Source organism: Populus nigra, chromosome 1, assembly GCF_951802175.1.
Source record: "Populus nigra chromosome 1, ddPopNigr1.1, whole genome shotgun sequence".
Classification (NCBI taxonomy): domain Eukaryota; kingdom Viridiplantae; phylum Streptophyta; class Magnoliopsida; order Malpighiales; family Salicaceae; genus Populus; species Populus nigra.
Window position 1 is genome coordinate 23,541,647 of NC_084852.1, and position 21,981 is coordinate 23,563,627.

General features: G+C 34.2%; 3 protein-coding genes across 17 annotated transcripts; all 3 read left to right on the plus strand.

Moving 5' to 3' along the window:
- Window positions 1–556: 556 nt before the first annotated feature.
- Window positions 557–5,181, plus strand: LOC133705261 (serine--glyoxylate aminotransferase). 2 transcript variants are annotated; one of them, XM_062130404.1, is made up of 6 exons: window positions 557–715; window positions 1,657–1,869; window positions 2,121–2,405; window positions 3,337–3,703; window positions 3,813–4,023; window positions 4,857–5,181. In XM_062130404.1, exons 2-6 carry the CDS (start codon window positions 1,665–1,667, stop codon window positions 4,992–4,994), a joined length of 1,206 nt encoding a protein of 401 aa, XP_061986388.1. In that variant the 5' UTR covers window positions 557–715; window positions 1,657–1,664; the 3' UTR covers window positions 4,995–5,181. The 2 variants fall into 2 exon arrangements, with proteins under 2 accessions (XP_061986388.1, XP_061986394.1); XM_062130410.1 differs by lacking the exon at window positions 557–715 and having other exon boundaries at window positions 1,636–1,869.
- A 2,004-nt stretch (window positions 5,182–7,185) lies between these two features.
- Window positions 7,186–13,761, plus strand: LOC133674338 (exosome complex component RRP45A-like). Of its 12 annotated transcripts, none has more exons than XM_062095398.1 (11): window positions 7,186–7,333; window positions 7,527–7,697; window positions 8,037–8,246; window positions 8,539–8,634; window positions 8,771–8,885; window positions 10,148–10,228; window positions 10,339–10,527; window positions 10,737–11,029; window positions 11,565–11,623; window positions 12,463–12,708; window positions 13,112–13,761. In XM_062095398.1, the coding sequence occupies exons 2-10, from the start codon at window positions 7,561–7,563 to the stop codon at window positions 12,672–12,674; spliced, it is 1,392 nt and encodes a 463-aa protein (XP_061951382.1). In that variant the 5' UTR covers window positions 7,186–7,333; window positions 7,527–7,560; the 3' UTR covers window positions 12,675–12,708; window positions 13,112–13,761. The 12 variants fall into 12 exon arrangements, 11 of the variants coding, with proteins under 11 accessions (XP_061951382.1, XP_061951409.1, XP_061951395.1 ...); XM_062095425.1 differs by having other exon boundaries at window positions 7,227–7,355; XM_062095411.1 differs by having other exon boundaries at window positions 7,236–7,329.
- Window positions 13,762–15,954: 2,193 nt separating this feature from the next.
- LOC133673219 (probable magnesium transporter NIPA3) lies at window positions 15,955–21,055 on the plus strand. Of its 3 annotated transcripts, XM_062093938.1 has the most exons (9): window positions 15,955–16,315; window positions 16,391–16,447; window positions 16,874–16,964; window positions 17,075–17,235; window positions 17,319–17,446; window positions 17,935–18,072; window positions 19,481–19,573; window positions 20,001–20,121; window positions 20,246–21,055. In XM_062093938.1, the coding sequence occupies exons 1-9, from the start codon at window positions 16,186–16,188 to the stop codon at window positions 20,359–20,361; spliced, it is 1,035 nt and encodes a 344-aa protein (XP_061949922.1). In that variant the 5' UTR covers window positions 15,955–16,185; the 3' UTR covers window positions 20,362–21,055. The 3 variants fall into 3 exon arrangements, with proteins under 3 accessions (XP_061949922.1, XP_061949929.1, XP_061949939.1); XM_062093945.1 differs by lacking the exon at window positions 17,935–18,072; XM_062093955.1 differs by lacking the exon at window positions 16,874–16,964 and having other exon boundaries at window positions 16,178–16,315.
- The last annotated feature ends 926 nt before the right edge of the window (window positions 21,056–21,981 follow it).

Here is a 21,981-nt window from a genome sequence, read left to right on the forward strand (position 1 = left end):
TATTGAAATTAAGAACGAGAGTATTGAAACTATATGAATATGTTTGGAAACGTGACAAATTGTGTTTTTAAAAAATTTTAAATTTTTTTTATTAAAATTTTATATAATTTATATATTTTGAATTATTTTGATGTGCTGATGTTAAAAATAATTTTTAAAAAATATAAAAAAATCATTGACATGCATTTTAGTATAAAAAATTATTTAAAAAACAACTATTATCACACTACCAATCCCTCTACATACATGACTATAAGTGATATTCTGGTTCTTGTATGAACTGGAAAAGGGTTCTTAAATATAGAACATTGTTGAATTTCATCTAACATTTAATGCCAAGTATTTCACTTGGCCAAATACTTCAAAGGCAGAAGAAAAGGATAGTAAAATAGAGGGATACCGATGCAAATAAGAGAAAGAAAAACCCTAAACTAGAAAATATGCAGTGTTACTGGAGATTCAATGCAGGCCAACATGTCAAGTCATTCTTAGCCGCGGGATTCCAATTGGTTCACTCTTATCTGCCAACTCAGTGAAAAGATGAGCCCGCATGGGACAATGATTGGCTCTCCCGCCCTCTTATTAAACTGAACTCTTCCTTGGCATCTTACTACAGGCACTAGTCCCCTCCACACTCTGCCAAGGAGAAAGAAAAAAGGAAAGAGGCAAAGACACGTTTCTCTGCTAACTTTTGATCAAAAGTCACCACAATCAGGCATGTAATCCCTGAAAGCAGTGCTCTCTCCTGTTATTCCCATCCTTTTGTGCCTATGTTTTTGTGTGTATCTGTTGTATATATCATCATATCTTTTATGTTTCTGTTCTTAGCTTAGCAGAGGTATGGTTTTGTTTTGATTGCTCGTGAGTTACACTAAATTTAGACACCGACGCAAGCCACACAACCACACAAATACACCTACTATGTTACTGCTTTCAATCTTGTTTTGGTTCCTCTACTTCCACTGCAAAAAAGAAAAAAAAAAGATTGTTTTCTTTAAGAAGCTGAAAGCTGATTGAGTAAAATATTGGCATGATATATTTTCATTAATTCTTATAATATGTGATAGCATGAACGTATTGATAGAAATTATCTGTGTTTCTTGATCATTAAGCACGCAGCATGCTTTACATTTCCATGTGCAATCGAACTTCTTACAGAAAAGAAACGCTTGATTAAGACATGATGTGCTGATGCACTCTCTATTTGAAGAAAAACTCAATTTGTATTGGAAGTAGAAGAACTAGAGGTAGATACAAGATGTAGTTAAGTTCATGTTGTGTTTCAAATTTAATGTAGTGTCGATTTTTTAATGATTTTTTTTGTTTTTTTTATATAAGCAACCTATAAGAAGTAGACAATGATATGCTAAGGAGTCATCCGTGTGGTTTAACTTGAAAAATCTACTTAATCGTCTCAAATTTAAATTGAAGGATGGCTGGCTGGAAATTTAGGGAATTAGAATACGGTTATTTTGCTATCATTTGTCTAGATATATTTAATGTCTTCAATGGAGTTAAAATCAGACCATTATGAATGAACTTGCCTATTTTGAAGTCAACAGCACTGCATGAATTGTCCAAATGAAACTGCCTAGAATGAAATTCTAAAATTTTAGCTCGTTGACACAAAAATAGTTTGTTGGTGATTTTCCATAGGGGGGAAGATGGACTACTTCTATGGACCAGGAAGGAATCATCTGTTTGTTCCAGGGCCGGTTAATATTCCTGAATCAGTCCTGAGGGCAATGAACAGGAACAATGAGGATTACCGTTCTCCAGCAGTTCCAGCAATGACTAAAACTCTTCTTGAGGATGTGAAGAAGATTTTCAAGACTACCTCAGGAACTCCATTTATCATCCCAACCACAGGTACTTTCATCACGACCAAGACTTAAAGTTCTAAAATGTTTGTAGTTAATCTTCTGCACAAATCCAGCAAAATGCTTCAGAATCCCTGGACACTACTATGTCTTAATTTTACCTGGTTACAGTAAAATTTGTTTTTGGAAGTATTTGCTAACTTATGCCATCTTATTGAAGGAACGAAATAACTGGCGATTATTTCTATGTTATTTAGCTAATCGTAGTTTGTGTTAGTTGACATTGCTATTTTGGTTCAGGCACTGGTGCATGGGAGAGTGCACTTACCAACACATTGTCTCCTGGAGATCGAACTGTATCTTTCCTGATAGGCCAATTCAGTTTGCTCTGGATTGATCAGCAAAAACGCCTTGGTTTCAATGTTGATGTTGTAGAGAGCGACTGGGGTCAAGGTGCCAACCTTGACATCCTGGCCTCAAAACTTGCGGAAGATACTGCACATACCATTAAGGCTGTTTGCATTGTTCACAATGAGACAGCAACTGGAGTTACCAACAACTTGGCTAAAGTTAGAAAAATACTTGGTAAGTGTGTATGATAACGCCTATCAGTGGAAAACCTTAGCTGCAATAATAAAGTGCCTCCTCGTATGAATCCCTATGTATGTTAATATCCTTGATTGTTATATTGCTAGCTTAGATTTTTCTCAGGAGAAATCAAGGATCTTTTCCAACATAGACTAGCTAAAATATGCGTTGATATCAATATATAATCCTATAACTGTCGTTGGCATATTGTGTTTTTCTAAGTTCTGGATCATGAAAGCTACATCTGCATCAGATTCAGTTGCAAGGGGACCGACTGAGGCACCTATATATATAGAGAAAAATCCCCAACTACTCGAGAGTTTTGGGTTGATACTCGAAAGTGCTGTCCCACTTGTATTCTGATCTTCAAGCATGATGTAGGTTCCCCCGAAGCAAAATAGCACTTCTTACGGTGTGTATATTCTAATGCTTATTACGTTTGCTCCAGTGATTGCGCTTCTTCTACCTATCCCCTAATAAATGCATTAATAGAATGTAGATAATGCATTGTACTTGGATGATAAGTTCGACTATATATAGATCAAAACTGAATTGTGATCCTTGCTTAATATTGTCCATCTCGCTAGGGATGAGAAGCTTTTCATAGCACTTATAAATCAATAGAGTTCAAAAAGCTCGAGGGAGGCATACTCCAGCGTACTTTGTGCTGGAATTTTATGGGGTAGAGCTTATGCAGTGCAAGATACATGGAAAATATCGTGTTCCTCACCCATATATTGGAAACGATCAATTCTAAACTTACTATTTATTTTGATTGTTGTGCTTTATTTGACAAACAACATAAAGTTGTGTCAGCATTCAGCTTTTTCCTGATTTTGTGGCTTTGGGACATGATAATTCAGTTCTTTCATCGTTTAATTTTAATCTCCATCACTTAAAATCGATCACATGTTTTTTTATGATTCAGATGACTACAGGCATCCAGCTCTCTTCCTTGTTGATGGAGTGTCCTCCATTTGTGCTCTTGATTTCCGTATGGATGAATGGGGAGTAGATGTGGCTTTAACCGGCTCTCAAAAGGCTCTCTCTCTTCCTACCGGGATGGGTATCGTGTGTGCAAGCCCCAAAGCTCTTGAGGCATCTAAAACTGCCAAGTCGTTTAGAGTATTCTTTGACTGGAAGGACTATTTGAAGTTCTACAAGCTTGGAACATTTTGGCCATATACACCTTCCATCCAATTATTGTATGGACTAAGAGAAGCACTGGACCTCCTTTTCGTGGAAGGACTCGACAATGTGATTGCAAGGCATGCTCGTCTAGGAAAAGCAACAAGGTTACTCCTTTTCTTTTCCTTTTTAATGTTTTCCTTTCAATTAAGTTATCTAAATTATTGTTTCATCGGACAGATGCTAAGTCATGACTCTTTGAATCTTAAAATGTAGGCTTGCTGTGGAGGCATGGGGTTTGAAGAACTGTACTCAAAAGGAGGAATGGTTCAGTGACACAGTGACTGCAGTTCTTGTTCCCCCATACATTGATAGTGCAGAAATTGTTAGGAGGGGATGGAAAAGATACAACTTAAGCTTAGGTTTGGGTCTCAACAAAGTAGCTGGCAAGGTTTTCAGAATAGGGCACCTTGGCAACCTGAACGAGGTAACCTTCATTTTTCTATATCCATTGACATTTGCATTTAGTGATTCATTAAACATCATTCAGACAACCATTTTATGAATAAATTCAAGAAGGATATTTGAGTACATGAAGACACTGCTGGCAGTAGCAACAAATAATGCACAAAAAATAAATAATAAAACAAAAAACTGTCCTTCAAATTGTATTAGAGTATCATGAAACAATTTGCCTGTCATGAATGAATTCATCAGTCATGCATCAAGGGAAAAAAGAACATGATCAACAGTAAGAGCTCAATGCATCTTGTTGCCAGTGGGAGCTTCAATTTGTTTCCTATCAGCCTTTTGAACCGGTAATTGTGGGCGGGGAGACTGCTTTGGAATGTTTAAAGACTCAGATTCTTAAGAGTCATAATAGCATCTGAATGGTCTCATGGGGTTCAGAGCTAAACTAAAGATATAAAAATGCTATTACTGTTTAAACTTCAATGCTTGTCTGAATATCTTTTAAGTTCTGATAACGATATATTCGATTAAGTAGCTGTAGTTCAATAAAAAATGCAACCTTTTGCTTTTATAACTATGACGTAGTAGCGGATAAACTGAATCTTAATTATCAGTCATGATAAATTGTTAGTGTCAAGACAGTCATAACTCTGCCAAATGGATCCTGATTCCTGAATTAGGCCCTCATTCTCTTCCTGTGCAACATGATCTGTCAAGCATTTTCATTAATATTTCCTTGCCTTGGCATTTCCTTTTAAAGATAATGACTTGGAAAATATAACCCACAAAAAAGTCATTTTTATGGTTGCTCTGCTTCATTCCTTCTCTGCATTTAATTTCTTTTCTCAGTTGCAATTGTTGGGCTGCCTTGCCGGAGTGGAGATGATACTCAAGGATGTTGGTTACCCTGTAAAGTTGGGAAGTGGAGTAGCAGCTGCTTGTGCTTATCTGCAGAACAGTACCCCTCTGATCGCTTCCAGGATTTGATTCACATGCCATCAATGTAATTATTCTTTTTCTGCTATTCGCTTCCAGAAACTCTAAAATATGAATGTTTTCCTTCCCGTGCTTGTACTAATTGAGACTCCCAAGGTCTCGTTATGTAAATCTGTGCTGCTTACAGTATCATGCATCTGAAACATCAAATCAAAGTCTAGTTTTCTTTCTTATAGAATATTTGAACATTTAAAGTATTATCTAGTAATTCATCAACAAGACAGGTACTTCTGATGCAGATAATAATTATACAAGTACTCGTTGGAACTAAATGGTTCTATATATTTTGGTTATAAGAGCAATCACTGTATGTCAAATCATACCGATGAGACCTAGGACTTGTAGTGGTAGCAATATTTGGAGTTCATGGATGCCGAGGAAACTACATGGAGAAACACTTATTTCACATGGCTGTAGTTTCTTGATTGACTTGTGCCTCTCAATTTTCCAAGTTAGTGCCGTGTTGTATTCTTCTCGGCTTGTGCCTATCAATCTGTTTTTCTTTACAAAACATAGCTTCAAATCCTAATGCTTATTGCTAGATGAGAGTAAGAGGGTCATTTAATTTGATGTTTCTGAGATGCCTCTCACGTTTCTTAGAATCTCTGTAGCTCATCATTTTGTGGATCTTACATAAACGATTTTAGCTTAGGTTTCCCCAGGAATCAGTGATAAGAGATTTACTAATTTCGTGGCTTCTTGGAAGGACAGAGCAGAAATAAAAGACTTTTTTTTTTTTAATTTACCGGTGGGGTATGTCATCTGCCGCAGAAAAGTACATGGTGTTAAATTAATTAAGATCAAATAGAAAAGGATGCTAGAATTCTGAATAATCAGTATATTATGAATGCTTAGTCTTAACCTAAATACAAATAAAATATATATAGGTCAAACTGAAAGTACTAATCTACCCTTAATAAATAAGATTACATAAATATTATTTAACACATGGAACACTAAGAGCTTATTTGACAGTGTGGTTATGAGTGCTTTTCAAATAACTTTTCGTGCTAAAAAACATGCTAATGATGTTTTTTATTTTTTAAAAATTATTTTTGACATCAACACATCAAAACAATCCAAAACGTACAAACCATATTAAATTTTAGCAAAAAAAAAATTCAATTTTTTTAGGAACGCGGGTTGAACGACGTTCCCAAACATGCTCTAAAGAAACACCAGAAAGCAGCGGCTAATTGTCTCTCGTGATTAAAACCACATTTGTTAAATTAGTTTAGTCTATTAACTCGATAAAGTTATGATCTGATCCGATAAAGTTTTAATTTGAATTGGTTTTGTCTTGATGAAAGGAGGGTCAAATAAAAAAAAATATTTAAAAAAAAGTGAATTAAGATTATTTTGAACAAAAATAATATATACGGGTTGATATAATGATCCATGAATTGATTCTACAATTTAATTCTCCAAATGTTTGTTTAGATTAAGTTTCAGTTTGTTTTTTGCATTTCAAAATTATTTTTGAAAAATTTTAAATTTTTTTATTTTTTTTATTTTAAATTAATATTTTTTGATGTTTTCAAATTATTTTGATTTACTGATGTCAAAAATAATTTTTTAAAAATAAAAAAAATATTATTTTAATACATTTATAAATGAAAAACACTTTAAATAACAACTGTAACTACACTTTAAACCTTGAAGGGTTGTTAAACAACCATGATTAAAACTTAAAAAACTTAAGATAATATTTTATTTCTCAAAAAGTTTGAAATTTTTTTTTTTTATATAAAACATTTCTAAATTCTAATTGGTAGATCATCTTACAATTTAATGCAGTTTTATTAAATTATGCTAAATTCACTTAAATTTTTCAAATATAAAATTAAATTTAACCAAATCTTTTTCCAGGAGGGTTTATTTGCAAGGGTATTTGATAGTATTGGAATGGTTATTTTTTAAAAAATTTTTCACTTAAAAATATATTAAAATAATATAGTTTTTATTTTTTAACATTAAAATATCCATATATATATAATTTTTATTTTAATTTTTACTAACATTCATTTGATTTGTAATCCCAAACGGGGCATAGAACTGAGTCGGACACAACAACCATTTTTGGAGTTTTTTTCTTTCTAATTTTATTTGAGTTTTTAATAAACCATATAGAAGGTAACCGAAGATAATTTTGACCTAGTTATCCGGACTGAGCGGCCCACTGGACCATTAGCCAAGCCCGCTTATCTGTGACTGGAGAGTAGAAGTTAAAAATAAACGTTAGGGTTGTGGCTTTCAAGGTGGTCGAAACTTAGAAAATTCTGAGCTCATTCATCTGAAGCCTGAGCTCTCGACAGCTAACAAAATAGCAAGTAACTTGGTGCAATCACTCCTGTTTGTTCTTCTGCTTCAACTTTCTGTCTGCACTTGCAAAACCCACCTCTCTTGCCTTGCAATTTCTTGTTTTTCCTATGCTTTAGCTTCGTTAGTTTTTGCTTGTAAACTGTTTGTTCTGGTACTTGAGAGAGAACCTAAAGTGTTTTTTCTTTTTTTTTTTGGGTTTAGTTTGATAGTAGAATTTGAGAAAGCATAGAATACAATGGATGGAAGATTAGCGAATACATGGAGATTAACAGTGAACGAGAAGAAATTCATAGAGACTGCTTTGGCTTCAAACCTTAGAATTGATGGTCGCAATCCTCTTGAGTATCGTAAAATTACCATCAAGTTTGGCAGGCGAGTTGCTTGTTAGTACATTTTTTTTCTATGCTTTTTTTGTTCTTGAGTTTATGTTTCATCTTTCAAGCTCTCCTTTTGGTTTTACACATTTTACTGTATTGTTATGCCTGTTTTTAATTATAAAAAAGTTGATGTAGTTTTGTTTCAATGACGCATAGGAGCTGCAAGAGGAAAAGAATACTGGGGTCTCTTTGACGAGTTGTTATCGTGTCATAATTGCTAGCATCTTGCCATAGTTTGGTTTTATTTCTGAAGATTGCAAAGTTCATGGCTGAAAATTATTGTATTAGGTTTTGATTTTTGTTGAATGGTATGTTGTTTATGGTGAATTTGCAGAGAAGATGGGTCATCAGAGGTGCAGCTAGGACAGACTCATGTAATGGGTTTTGTGACAGGTCAATTAGTTCAACCTTATCAAGACCGACGGAATGAAGGGATGCTTTTGATTTTCACAGAATTCTCTCCAATGGCTGATCCTTCATTTGAGCCAGGCCACCCTGGGGAATCTGCAGTGGAGTTGGGTCGAATAGTAGATCGTGGTCTAAGGTGATTAGTCTCTTCACTTGTATTTGTTTGAGCAGAATTTCTCTTGTTTACTGGCTTGATGTTATTCTTTGTTGGCGGTTTTATCAAGAAATGTTTCCCTAAGAATATCATATCTGTACAAGCTAGGTGTATATGTGTTCATAATCATACATTTCTCATAAGGGATTACCATGGTGAGGCCTTCATAGCAAGTGTCAGCGCTGCACATGAAACATATGTTAATCCTTCAGAAGAATACAAATGTTTTTATAAGATAGTTTAACTTCATTTGAATATTTAATTGACCTTTCAGGGAGAGCAGGGCTGTGGATACAGAATCTCTTTGTGTTCTTTCAGGAAAATTAGTGTGGGCCATTCGTATTGACCTTCATATCTTAGATAATGGGGGGTAAGCTATTATTTTTTTGATGTTAAATTTTTTATTTTTCATATCTTAGAAATTTCTCTCATTAAGTTCTTTAGATCTGTGCTTTATTTCTTCTTTTACTAATACCTAATAGTTATCTCATCTATCCTGCAAACAGAAATCTTGTTGATGCTGCCAATATTGCTGCTTTGGCTGCTCTCTTAACATTTCGAAGACCAGAATGCACTTTAGGTGGTGATGATGGTCAAGAAGTAACAGTACATCCACCAGAGGTTGGCTCATTTAATGCTTTTAAATATTCACTTGTAATGGAAGCTTGAATTTTTACCAAGGAAGCATTTTGCTTAGTTTTGAGTTTTTACCTTTAAGGACCAACTTGGCCTGTAAAATGTACCCCTTATTGTAGTTGTACTTTATCTGTCTCTGAAATTTTGGATAACTCTCTGAATCGATTCTTCGGAAAATAGTAAAATAAATACCTGTTGAACTGATTTTGTTTATCATTTCACACTCAAGAACTTTTAAGTTGACTACCCTACTTTGCCTAGCTATCATTCTGGTTGCCTTTATACACAAATACAGATGATCAGAGTGCCTTCCAACCCCATACGCATTCATGTATCAGATTGATCACATAAGTGTGGATTTGGAGTGAAAAATGGTTTCATCATAATGCATGAGATAGACTTCGTGAAGAATTTTTGTTTCTTCTCGTAAGGTCATTTGATAAATTATATAGATTAGCAATGTGCATAAATCTGCCATGATTGTTAGAAAGCTTTGTGCCTTCTTGTTTATTGTGTCATCCCTCGGGTTTACAAGCAATAATTCATTTTGTTCCACACAGGGTATCTAAGAGGTCTTAACAGAATGATAATCCTAGAAACTGCGATTCTTCATGCTGTGCTGAACTAAAATTATTCTCTTAAAGTTTGGAGCTTAATGTCCACGAAGTTTCCTATAAAAGGGAGTTGGAAGTACACAATGAAGATTGGAATGTGTCTTGTTTAGAAGAAGGGTAATACCAGGGAATGCTGGCTAGAACTGTGTTCACCATCCTCAGGCATTGCAGCTGTGTGTATTTCCTTCCATAGAAATAACCATTTCATTGGCTCAGCAGAAGTAATTGAAAGCTTTCATCTCTGATGTTGAGTGCAATTGTTCTCTTGAAAGTCAGGCTCAGGCATTGTATTTTAAATCAACTGTTTTCCTTCAGAATAAGAGTCTAATACAACACTCTTTAATAGGGTCTCTAGAAAATCACAGAGAGAGGAATGCTTCATATCTCATAAGTGGCCATGTTTCCATGATCTGCATCTTGAACTGTCCACATAACAAATGGAGCAGTTACTCTGATCTGGATATTAAGAAGTCCGTGTTAGAAAGTCTGCACCTTCCTTTTTTTCTTCTCCCAGTTAATGTTGTAGGCTTTAATGATGTTGTTGTGGCAGCAACATTTCAGATGTTTTATTAACTTTCATCATTTGCATTTTTCATATTGTTGAGTTGATTGTTATTCATTGCATTGTGACAGGAAAGAGAACCGCTTCCTTTGATAGTCCACCATCTCCCTATAGCAATAACTTTTGCATTTTTAGGTAGTGAGGGCAAAATGGTGAGCAGATTTATCCTTTAGATTCTTTTGTGTTCACTCCCTATGCATATTGATGTTGAGTTCGAGAAGCTCACCAGCCAGTTCTTTTAATCTGAATGAGTGCTATGTAGGTGGTTGATCCTACTCACAGTGAGGAGGCTGTTATGGGTGGAAGAATGACTGTAACAGTTAATGCAATTGGTGATATTTGCTCAATTCAGAAAGCTGGAGGGGAGGGTGTGCCACAGAGTGTTATTATGCATTGTTTGCAACTTGCTTCTATGAGTGCTGAATCCATAACAAAGAAGATAAATAATGCAGTGAGTTTATTCTCTTAATAATGCAGCGAGTTTATTCTCTTAAAAAGATTTCAAAAGTTGAGGTGCCATTTCTTTTTTGATACCAAATATTCATGCACTTTTAATGCAATCTACTCTTTTTCTCTGTCAATTTGCTACCTTTTCAAGGATGTAGCCATGGGACTATGTCTTTTGATCCAAATCTAATTTTATCATGTGAATTGATGGAGGTTGAAGCATACAGCACAGAGAGAGCATTTCGCAAGATCAAGCGCCACCCTACTTCTGCTGCTGGCAATGTTAGTGTAGCTGTTTGTGATGAAAAAGAGCAAAATAAAACTGTCGAGCAGGTGGGAGGTAGTGAGTTGTCAAGGCATCATATAGAGAGATTGAGGCTGGTATCTGAGGAAACCTGCAGCAGTAGAAGTAATGACAATGATGGTGATATCAAATCATCTGAACAAGGTGGAACAAGTCGAGGAGAGAGCAATGCTGTGAGTTTTCCCGGGGGTCCATCAAGCTGGTATGGTGCTAGCACTTTCTGATATTTTTTTTAAAGTACGAACTATGTCTGCCAGAAGAAGATTTTACATCCATCTTTAAAATCATAATCATGAGCTTAGCATAACAAGTGTGCATTTTGTTGGAAATAGAAGAAAAGTTGACTGAATCATGAATTTGATTACTGGGTAAGGATCTCATGGCCCTAACATAGTTTAATAACATTAGTTTCCAGCCTTTTCTCAGTTATGTACTTTAATATTAGTTTATGGCTCCGTGTAATGGATTCAAGTCTGTATGATCACAACTTATGGAAAGAGAGAGTGAAGAGATGTGGAAATGGGTTCTAAGTAACCACTTCATAAGTTGGTTAGTTATCAAGCTGTCCTGGTTTTGTGGTAATTAGAAATCTTATAGGATTATAATAGACCTTTCTTCTTGTTCTTGAGCTTTTTGAAACTCTATTCTATATGGTTTAAGGAATTTTCAACTTCATTTGTTTCCTATCTTTGAATAATTACTTATTATTAGTGACACAGATCTTCTTCTCGCCTCAGGGATCCTTATTTGAAGGGTGTTGATGATGATTCCCTGAAAGCTAATGTAGCCTCACGCGGTATGCAACTTGTACAATTTTCTTAGAAGTATGAAAATTATCTTCGCTTCTATCCTGCTTGTAAATGGTTTTGCTCTTTTTCCCTACAAGCTTCATTCATATTTCACTCATTTGTAATACTGTATAAAAGTGTGAAGCAAAACTTCCCCATCATAGGCAATTCAAAGCAGACTTAGACTGATTCTTTTTGGATGGGAAGACAACTGTCAAATACATTTCACAAAGCAACAAGGAGACTGCAGATCTCCTGCCATTCCCTTATTTATTTTTTCGATAGGATACAGAATGGCTAGTTGGTGCTGCATGAATTAGCTGACAAGGAGACCGCAGATCTCCTGCCATTCCATTGTTGTATGGCTAGAATTATAGCCTTCATTATTTTGAGGCATAGCATTTCTGTGAATTAATGATACATTTTTAATGCCTGGGCATTTGGGTGTTGGGGAGTAGAGTAACAGCCTTATTCCATAGAACAGGGTGCAGTTATCATAGATTAATCTAATACATTGACGACCTTACAGTGGCTGCAAACCTTCCACCTGTGCACAGCTGCTTTGATCATTAATTAAATAGTGGATAATGAACCCATACATGCAATGTGAATGCTTATATTTTTTTAAAACAGGCAACCTGGTGTACTTTTTTTTTAAATTCTGTTTGTGTGCCAAAGCAACATATAGCTTATTAGTGGTCGTGGAATCATATGTTCCAGCTTTGAAATGCTTTGGAAGGGTTACATTCCAATCCTTTCTGATTCCTGCATGTATGCAGTCTACTTGGATGATTCTGTGATGGGATACAGAGAGTATGCATCACTGACTTGCGTGTGAAACATGCAGGAATATCAACGCAGCATATGGAACAAAAAGAAAGCAAGGAAAATAGTCCCAAAATGGACACAGAGAAACCAACAGAAGATATTAAACAAGCCACTTTAGCTACAGATACATCTGGAACTGCACTGGAAACGAATGGAGAGAAAACTTTGAAGGATGCTGTGAAGCCCAAGAACAAGAGGAGAAAGAGGGCTTCCAGCATGAATGCAAGTTAGATGAACTTCTGAGCAGAAAACATCTACCTTGCAAGTATATCAGCGAAAGCTTTTATTTTTATTTGTATGGAAGCTCCGTGTATCACCACTCTGTATAACACTCAGATGGACTGTTTGGTAGTATTTGAAACATTTATTTCTTGTATTGTGCTTCCTGCTGGAAGGAGAAGGGGTTGGGAGGTGCAAGGAGAGGCTAACATCAATCCTAAAGCAAATTGCTGTTGAATTTTTTGTTTTGTTTTTGTGGACGGTAGTTATCAGAGAGAGAGAGAGAGAGAGAAACCTGCCCTCGTTCTTTTCTAAAACCATCTTAAATGAGTGGAATATCAGTGCCATATCATGTGTTGGTTCCTCCTGACAAATCCGGTGCATTCTTCTTTTAATGAAGTGAATTACCACCTTGGATATTCATTGTACTGATGGTTGATCCTTTTCAGATTCTTGAAACATGCTTCCTTCAATCCATTTGTTATGGTGGAGGGTCACTGGTGTTGAAATCTTTTACTTCATATTCAACAGTAGAAGACAATGAATCAGCAGCAGCCAGGATATACAGAAGTGAAGACCTGAAAGAAGCTTTTCTAAACTCTCTGAATGTTTCTCTTGCTAATGCTAATGGAGTTTTGCATGTTGTGTTGGCTGCGTGAGTGTTGTCACCAACTTTGCTTGTGCTGCTTAAGTTGCCCATTGTTCGGCCATTTATTGCTTTGGAATTTTGGATAGGAGGTTTAACTTTTTAGATGCTGTTTCAGTGGCAATGGAGCTTTGCTTTGACGCCATATGCCGCATCTTACTGTGTTCAAGTATTTTTGTTTCCTTAATACATATAGTTAGGTAGAGGAATGAATTCAAATTGTCATTCTCCTCTGTAGAGAAGAAGTGTGATTTAATCAGGTATCTCTTGGCTGCCAATCTCTTCTCGAGGGGTTGGTCGGTTGGTTTGTTTCGCCGTATTCATCATTGAATAGGAGGAGGCATTCTCTGTTTCAAGCAATACAGGAATAGGAAACATCCATTCAACCAAGCCTGGTGCAAAACCTGATATGCAAGTCGCTCTGCTGATTATCTATCATTCCATTTCTTTACATATCTTCTTCTCATGCGATTGATTAATTTTTTCAAAATGCATTGCATCCTTAATATTTTCTTCTGTTACTTTTGTTATTCTCCTCATGCCATGCACCGGGAAATGCTGTGCTGTTTCAAGTGGCTGAGACTCCTGGCTTTAGGACAAGCCGACGCCCCTGCCTGAATGCAAACATACTTTGTTTTCCACCGCTAAACTGATGGTACATGGTCCTTTGGAATTGGCATCCTCTCTGCCCGCCATTATTGATGAATGGGCAGCTAAAACACGTAATTGCAGTGTCGGCCCTTAGAAGGTAGATTACAAGCAAGGTGGTTTCATGTGTTCTTCAAATGGGTCGCTAGTCACTACCTCAATCATGGATGATCATGGTGTGTGGATAAACGTGGAAAATGTAATATGGGCAACTGCCGTTAAATTGTTTTGTCGAGAAAAGGATCCCAATTGTAAGCAAGGGATAAAACCCTCCATTTTCATGTCCTTGATTTCACTTGTATGTATATATTCTTGTGTCTGCAAAAAATTAAACCTGACTACTGATAAAAATATATATTTTTAAATGTATTAATTTAGATATAGATTATCTGTTTAAAATTTAATAAAAAAGAATTTAGTTTTAGCATATAAAAGGTTATCTGAAAATGCACTTGTCATGAATAATAGTAGTAAAAAAAAAAACATAAGCATCATAGAAGTGTTTTGGAACTAAAGGGTTAAACTGAATACTTTAATTAATATAGTTGTTTTTAGAAATAGAAAGTATAATTTACATGTAAGAAGAAAGATGCTAAGAACACAGCCAAATGTAGTGAGTATTAATTATACTCTACTAGAATTTGGAATGGAAAAGTTAATGTAGCTACATGGTTCAAGGGTTTTTTTTTTCTATTTTTTTAAACTTTATTTATTTTTTAATTCTACCTTTTAAATTTTTTTCACTCAATTTTGTTCTTTAATATCTTATTGATTTTGAATTCATAATTTCATCTTTCAACTCTTTATTAATTTTAAATTCATCATCATAATTTGTTTTAGTTTATTGTTTATGAAGTTATTATAGTCTTATATAAACGTCTTGACATGTAGTTAATGTTTAATTTTTATAAGCATCTATTTTTTTATCATATTATGAAATAAAAATTAGTACAGCAAAACAAAGATCTATGATCTGGATCGTGAGTTCTACGAGTTAAGTCATGAAATCTAGGTTGATTTAATATGTTACTGTTTTAATATTAAAAAAACAATATCATCTTTATTTTTTTAAAACCAAACTAAGCTTTTACTTGTTATGACGTTGTCTTTAAACTAGCTAAGTTAAGTAGAGTAAACTTTTATATAAATTAATTTTAAACTCGAGTTAGATAAAGAGTCAGATCGAGAGATTTTAAAATTGATTTGCTGGATTAGGTTTAACAACAAAGCAAAATAGTTTCTTCACTTCATTTTTAATTCCATCTTTCATGTTTTTTTCATAAACCTTTTTTGCCTTTTCTATACCAATTTCATATTCTTTAACATTTGATTCATTTTGAATTTATTTTTATAATTTATTTAAGTTTGTTTTTTATGGAAACATCACGGTTTTAGATAAACATTTTTTATATTTAATTAATATGTTAATTTCATGACTATTTATTTTTTGTTATCATATAATTAAATAAAATATTATTTAAAAAAATAAAGTTATTAATTCAAACCATGTTTTTATATCATTAAGTAAAATGTAGTCATGATTTAATATATTATGTCTCAATATTTTTTTTAAAATATTATGGTTTTTTAAATAAAAAATCTTAAAATTAATTGAATCATATTAAAATAATTTTTTTATAATTTAAAATTTATTACTCATGTTAAGCAAGAAATTGAATTGAGATTTTTTAAAATTAAATGATTAGATTTAATAATCATTCCAAAAAATTATCCAACATATGTGATTTTCTTAGGTTAAAAAAAGTTTTTTCATACTATTGTATAACAAATGTTATTAATACATTAAAAGACTCGCGTGTAATAAAAATATTAATAACAGATAATTATTATTTTTTAAAATATATTAAAAAATTATTTTTAAAAAAAATTATTTTTAACATATCATCTAAAAATATTAAAAATATATATTTTAAAAAAAATCAGCATTTCTACATTAAAAACAAAGAAGGTCTAAATTTAAGACCTCCGTGGATTAAAACTGAAAGAAAGAAACAAAAAAGATATTGTCTTTCTTCTTCATTTTTATAAAAAAGACAAGAGAGCAGCGTATTTCTTGTTCTCTTATTATTAACAAATCGGAAAGTGAACGCAGTCAATGATTGATTGGCAGATGAAGAGAAGGAAACGAGCATCAGCATCATAATAATAAACGAACAAATACAAAGAAGAGAAGGGAAGGGAAGAGAAGGGAAGAGAAGAACCCTTCAAATGGGTTTCTCTCAAGACAATTTGAAAGGGTTTGTTTTGGCTTTGTCGTCAAGTGCGTTTATTGGTGCTAGCTTCATTATTAAAAAGAAAGGCCTTAGAAGAGCTGCTGCAGCTTCTGGTGTTAGAGCTGGTAAAAAAATTTCTTTTTCTGGTTTTTTGAAATGGGTTTTTGGTTTTGTGAAATGGGTTTGGTTTGGATTTTTAGGTGTTGGTGGGTTCTCATATCTCTTAGAGCCACTATGGTGGTTGGGCATGATCACAAGTAAGTTGGCCTTTTCTTTGTTAACGACTTCTCTTTTGGTTTTGTGAAAACTTTATGTATTTCTTGTGCGGGGACTGCAAATTGTTATGATCTTGTTGTCTTATTCTTTGGAAATGAATAGGTGTTTTGTTTTTGTTTTTAATAAGTTGGTTGTATCTTGTGATTCTTTTGATGTAATTGTGAAATTTAATGATTCGTAATGTCATTGAATTCAGGTTCTTACATTGGTCAGCTTAATGTTACTAAGATTTTTTTTAAGTCGATTTCTTTTTCATATGGTAGCTTATGAATTGATTGAGTTTTCTTGTTCTAGTCAAATTGAGGAGTGGTAGTTGGTTACGGGTACGGGAATTGTGATTTGAAATTACCATCTGATTATCGCTGATTGTTCGTAGAATATCTCCTTTTGTATGGTTTCTCATATAGTGATTGTTGGAGAGGTTGCAAACTTTGTTGCATATGCGTTTGCTCCAGCAGTTCTTGTAACCCCCCTCGGCGCGTTGAGTATTATTGTCAGGTTTATCTTTCGTTAAGTTAGTATTGCATACTGAAACTTTTGGAATTTTTATATTAAATCTCTTCTTAACCACATTTCTTGTGTTTTATTTTTATTTTTTAATGGTATAGTGCTGTGTTGGCTCACTTTATCTTGAATGAGAAGTTACACCAACTAGGGATCTTGGGTTGTGTGATGTGCATTGCTGGTTCTATTGTAATTGTGATCCATGCACCACAGGAGAGCCCTATAACTTCTGTGCAGGAAATATGGAGTATGGCTACCCAACCAGGTTACTTTGCAACTTCACATGCTTGTCTTTCTTTTATTTAAATTCTTCTTTTTGTTAACTTACCTTGTTATCATCTGTTGCAGCTTTTTTGCTTTATGTGGGTTCAGTGATTGTGTTGGTTTTCATTATGATCTTCCATTTTGCTCCACAATGTGGTCACTCAAATGTGTTAGTGTTCACCGGCATCTGTTCATTTATGGGTTCTCTTTCGGTAAATCATCTGAACCAGCAATGGTACTTTTATTTTCAATTATAAGACCAAATTTATGGATGTAGATACAGTTTTCTTTCATTTCAATCTGCATTGAAAAATAGAGTAACTCAATAAATTAACAAACCATTCTGCATTGATGGGGATGGAGTTTCATTCATTTTGAAGTTAAAAGGTCTGCAATCATTGAATTGCTGCGGAAATTCACTGCTCAATGAACAAAAATTTAATTATGTGCAAAAAGAACTTTCCTATGATAATTTTAAACCAGGTGATTGATAAAAATGTTATCAGTTCTGTTTCTTGGCCAACATAAGGTGGGAAATAATTCCCTGAGTGCAATGATGTTACATGTTTATGTAATGGGGCTTTGGGCAATACAATTGCTTGAATATTTATCCTCTTTGACTAGGATGGAAGAATTGAGTAAACCTCACTTCCTTTTGTTTAATTTTCTTTAATACATTTTGTCTCCATATCACATGTAGGTGATGAGTGTTAAGGCTGTTGGAACTGCACTGAAATTAACGTTTGAAGGAAACAACCAATTACTCTATCCAGAGACTTGGTTCTTTGTGTTTATTGTGGCCACATGTGTCATCACGCAAATGAATTATCTAAACAAGGTTAGAAATGTGGAGATTTTGCTTTTTGTTTGCATGAATAAACTTATTGTGCTTAATCTCCAGAATCTTGCTGCTGCCTAAATCTTCCTCCTTTTTCTCCTTGATCTTCTATTTTCAGCATTGCTTCCTTTTAGATGTCTTTTCTCTATGTTCAGGATTGCTTTCCTGATCTTTTACTTAAATCATTCATATCTTTAAGCAGTCGTGTCCAATGAATTTGACTTGCTGTTGGACACATGGCATGACCTGGTGCACTTTTTGCCATTGTTTTACTCGGCAGCTGGTTTCTATCCAGAATATTTGACATTCTTCCAATTCTACACATTATTGAGTTAATTACAGAAAAGCTCTCTGTTGCCTGTGTAGTTTTCATATCCCTACTGTTTTTCCAAAAATAATTTTACACGTTTTCCTTTCCAAAATTTAAATTGGAATTCAAATTGATGGCATTAACATGACCATTAATTTTTTTTATGGAAATCCCTATACTCCCCTGTCTTTTAATGGTTTCTTTAAAAATGCTACCGTGATTATTTTCTCACTATTCTATTGTGATTTTCTCTCATTTTTGTGATTGGTGATGGATCGACAAAGTTGAGACTTGAGCTCTAGATCTCACCCCTCTTGCTTGCAAGAGCATTATTGAATTATGAGCCCATTTGTTGCATTGCCATTTTTTCTCTATCTTGATTCTCACTCTATCATGTCTTTCTCCAAAGAAATTCCAATCCAATCAATTTTAGCCTATCCTAATCTCCAAGTGGAATGCACGAGTTTGTAGGCAAATCCTGCCTTCATTACCTCCTTAACCTTTACTTTCAACCAGGATACCATGTTAAAGTTAAAGATAGTTAAGTAGTAATAATTTCACTAAAACTTCACAAACAGAAATGAATGGAGGGAGCTACCACTTCCAAATATAGATTCTGTATAATAGGATTGCTAGAAAATGAGTTGTAAAGCTGATCCGTGCATTTAATATTATAATTGGCGATGATATTAAATGCAACAAGCATCAAGTTATAAAAAAAACCTTCCCAAATTGATCAATCGCTCCCCAGTACAGTTGACTGATTAATTTTGTCTCAGGAGGCTGTCACTATATCCCATTAACCTACAAAAAACTTCTTAGGTGAAGTGCTGGATCGCTCCATAGGCCATAGCTATAAGCGCACCTTTCATTCATGGATATTTCTCTCAGAGATATGGTGGCTGGGAACAAATGATACTTCTGAAGCCAGAAAAGAAACTATCAAATTGTGTTTATCCCAAAACTGCAACTTTTCTGGTTTTTACATACATCCGTGGTGCATATTTTCTGTGAATCTTTAGACCCTAAAGATGGTTAGAATGTATCTTGTATCTGAAATTCTTTTTTGCTTAAAAACTGCAATCTTTGGTGTTTCAGGCACTTGATACGTTCAATACTGCAGTTGTCTCCCCCATTTATTATGTCATGTTCACGTCACTTACAATTCTTGCCAGTGTAATCATGTTCAAGGTAAGAACTCTTGTAAGGAAGCTTACACTGTGTTATTGCATTTATATCATTACTTTCTACATTTTTGCTAGTGCTTTTTGATTTTAATTGGATTTCACTGGAAGAACGCTAATGTGGCTTCATCTTGTTGAAGCATGGATTTGTAAATCGATGCAAGATGGGATAAATAAAATTTCTTGACCTTGACTGAACTCTAAGATACAATTATTTAATGATGTCTTTCTAGCAAATCTGTTTCTTTGTGTGATATTTTTGGCCTCACTCGTTATGACAAGCCTAGTCATCTGGTTGAGGATGCTGCCATTAGGCTTGGTTTGGGATCCATCCAATTTTTCTTCTCCAGACCTGGATTTCAAACAGTAAAATGTATCATTTCTGATCCTGTTTCTGATTTGACTTTATCTATTGATAAAATACATCATATCAGGATTGGGATGGCCAGAATGTGGGAAGCATCATATCAGAAATATGTGGCTTCATTGTTGTTCTCTCAGGGACCATCGTATTACACACAACCAGAGAGTTTGAAAGAAGTTCATCCTTTAGAGGTGCTTTGTTCAGACCCTTTCTCTTTGATTTCCACCAGATCATTTTAATCAACTTTGAATTACGAGCGATATTCTCTAGCTTTTTTACAAATTTTATGTGGCTGTGAATGTTCAAATAAATCAGGTAGTTATGCATCTTTATCCCCTAGATGCAATGGTAATGGAGAATTTATGAAGCATGAGGAGGAGAATTTGTTACCTGATGAAGCAGTTTTCTTTCAGAGACAAGAAATGCACTAGATGTGTACCTCAAAAAGAATCCCTCCTTCATGTACGTTCATGCAAGGCATAATCCGTATCTCAGACTCTTTGACAGCATTCCTGTGCGATGGTTTTGTTACCACAGAATGTCTGGTTACTTCCAAACAGAAAGCGAACGAACTTACATCGAGGAGGTTGTTTTGTGTCCCTCAGAAATCCTTGAAATCTCGTTTTCTTAATTTTCTCTTTTTCTGTAAGTTATGGGAGAAATTATTCAATAACCCTGGAGGAGTAATGTCTTCATTTCACTTGCGATCTACAAGTGAATTGCACTTGAATCTGAGACGAGGAAACTCTGAATCTAGTGATACTTGTACAGTGTGTTTGAGATTGCCGATGTAAAGGATGGTTTATTCAGCTTCTTTAATTGTCAATGGCGGAGTAAAGAGAGTGATCAGAAGACCCAGAAACCTATTTTAGTGAAGAAGGGTTTGGATGGTGTCTATGCCCTGCAACTGGTATATTGGAAACTTGAGCTCTGAGGTGGTTTCTGTTGTTAGTTAACCTTGTCCCATAGGTTCCTTTCTTTGAGAACAGGCAAAACCAGAGATTCTTGTAGTATTATATTTGTTTGTAGATTGTTTGATTTCTTATAATAATTGAGCAAAGAATGAGGCGTGTATCTGTCATTTTAGCAAGACAGGAATTTGTGAAAATGAAATATTATTCTTCATTCCACAGGCCTACCAACGGTGTTATAAATATATTTAAACTTCAAATCCAGTATGCTGATGCAGATAACAAGGCAATTCAAAGTTATAAAGAGAAGAACTCAATAATTAAACTTGTGATCTCTAATTATAAGAACTTGATGTTCTAATCCAACAATTGAGTGATTCAATTTGCAAGTTTTATTGGCAGGTAATTCAATTTAAAAGAGGTCAATTTGATTAACATTTTAATAAACCACTACCCTCGAAATAGATGCGTTTCACTATTCACTAATTATTATTGTCATCCCAAAAAAAAAAAAATCAATTGCCTTTTTTTATAGATAAATTGGTTTTTTTTCGAGTTCCATTAATTATTATCAAATTAAATAAAGATAAAATTGTTTTTTTTTTCACTTTTTAAAACAAAGTACAATGATTACATTACTCTTAAAAATAAAATTTTTAAAATTAATATCTATGGACTTTTTTGTCTTTTCATTTTCTTTAGCATAATAAAATAATTAAATTATTTTTAAATGTAAAATTTTTAAAGCTGACATTCAAGGGTTTTTCCCTCCTTTTCTCCTGGATTTTTTTTAAGAAAATTTAGTCTTTTACTAAATATAAAATATTATTTAAAAAAATAATAATTAACGCATGTAATGTACTTGGCAGTGTGTGGAAAGCACCCACACTCTTTAAGCAATGTCTATAGTGTCTCCTGACAGCCAGCATAGGCCTGGCTTCCATGGTAGGGTTTGCATAAGATTGATATCCTTGTTATTTTTTGGCAGTACGTGTGGCTAATAGCTTTTGATTTGGCCTCAATAGCTTGTTCTTTTTTTCTTTCTTTTTCTCTTTTTCTTTTTTGATTTCCATGTCCGACCTCTAAAATTTCATACTAGCTCTTCAATTTATTTTTCTTTAGATTTGATCCATGTTATTT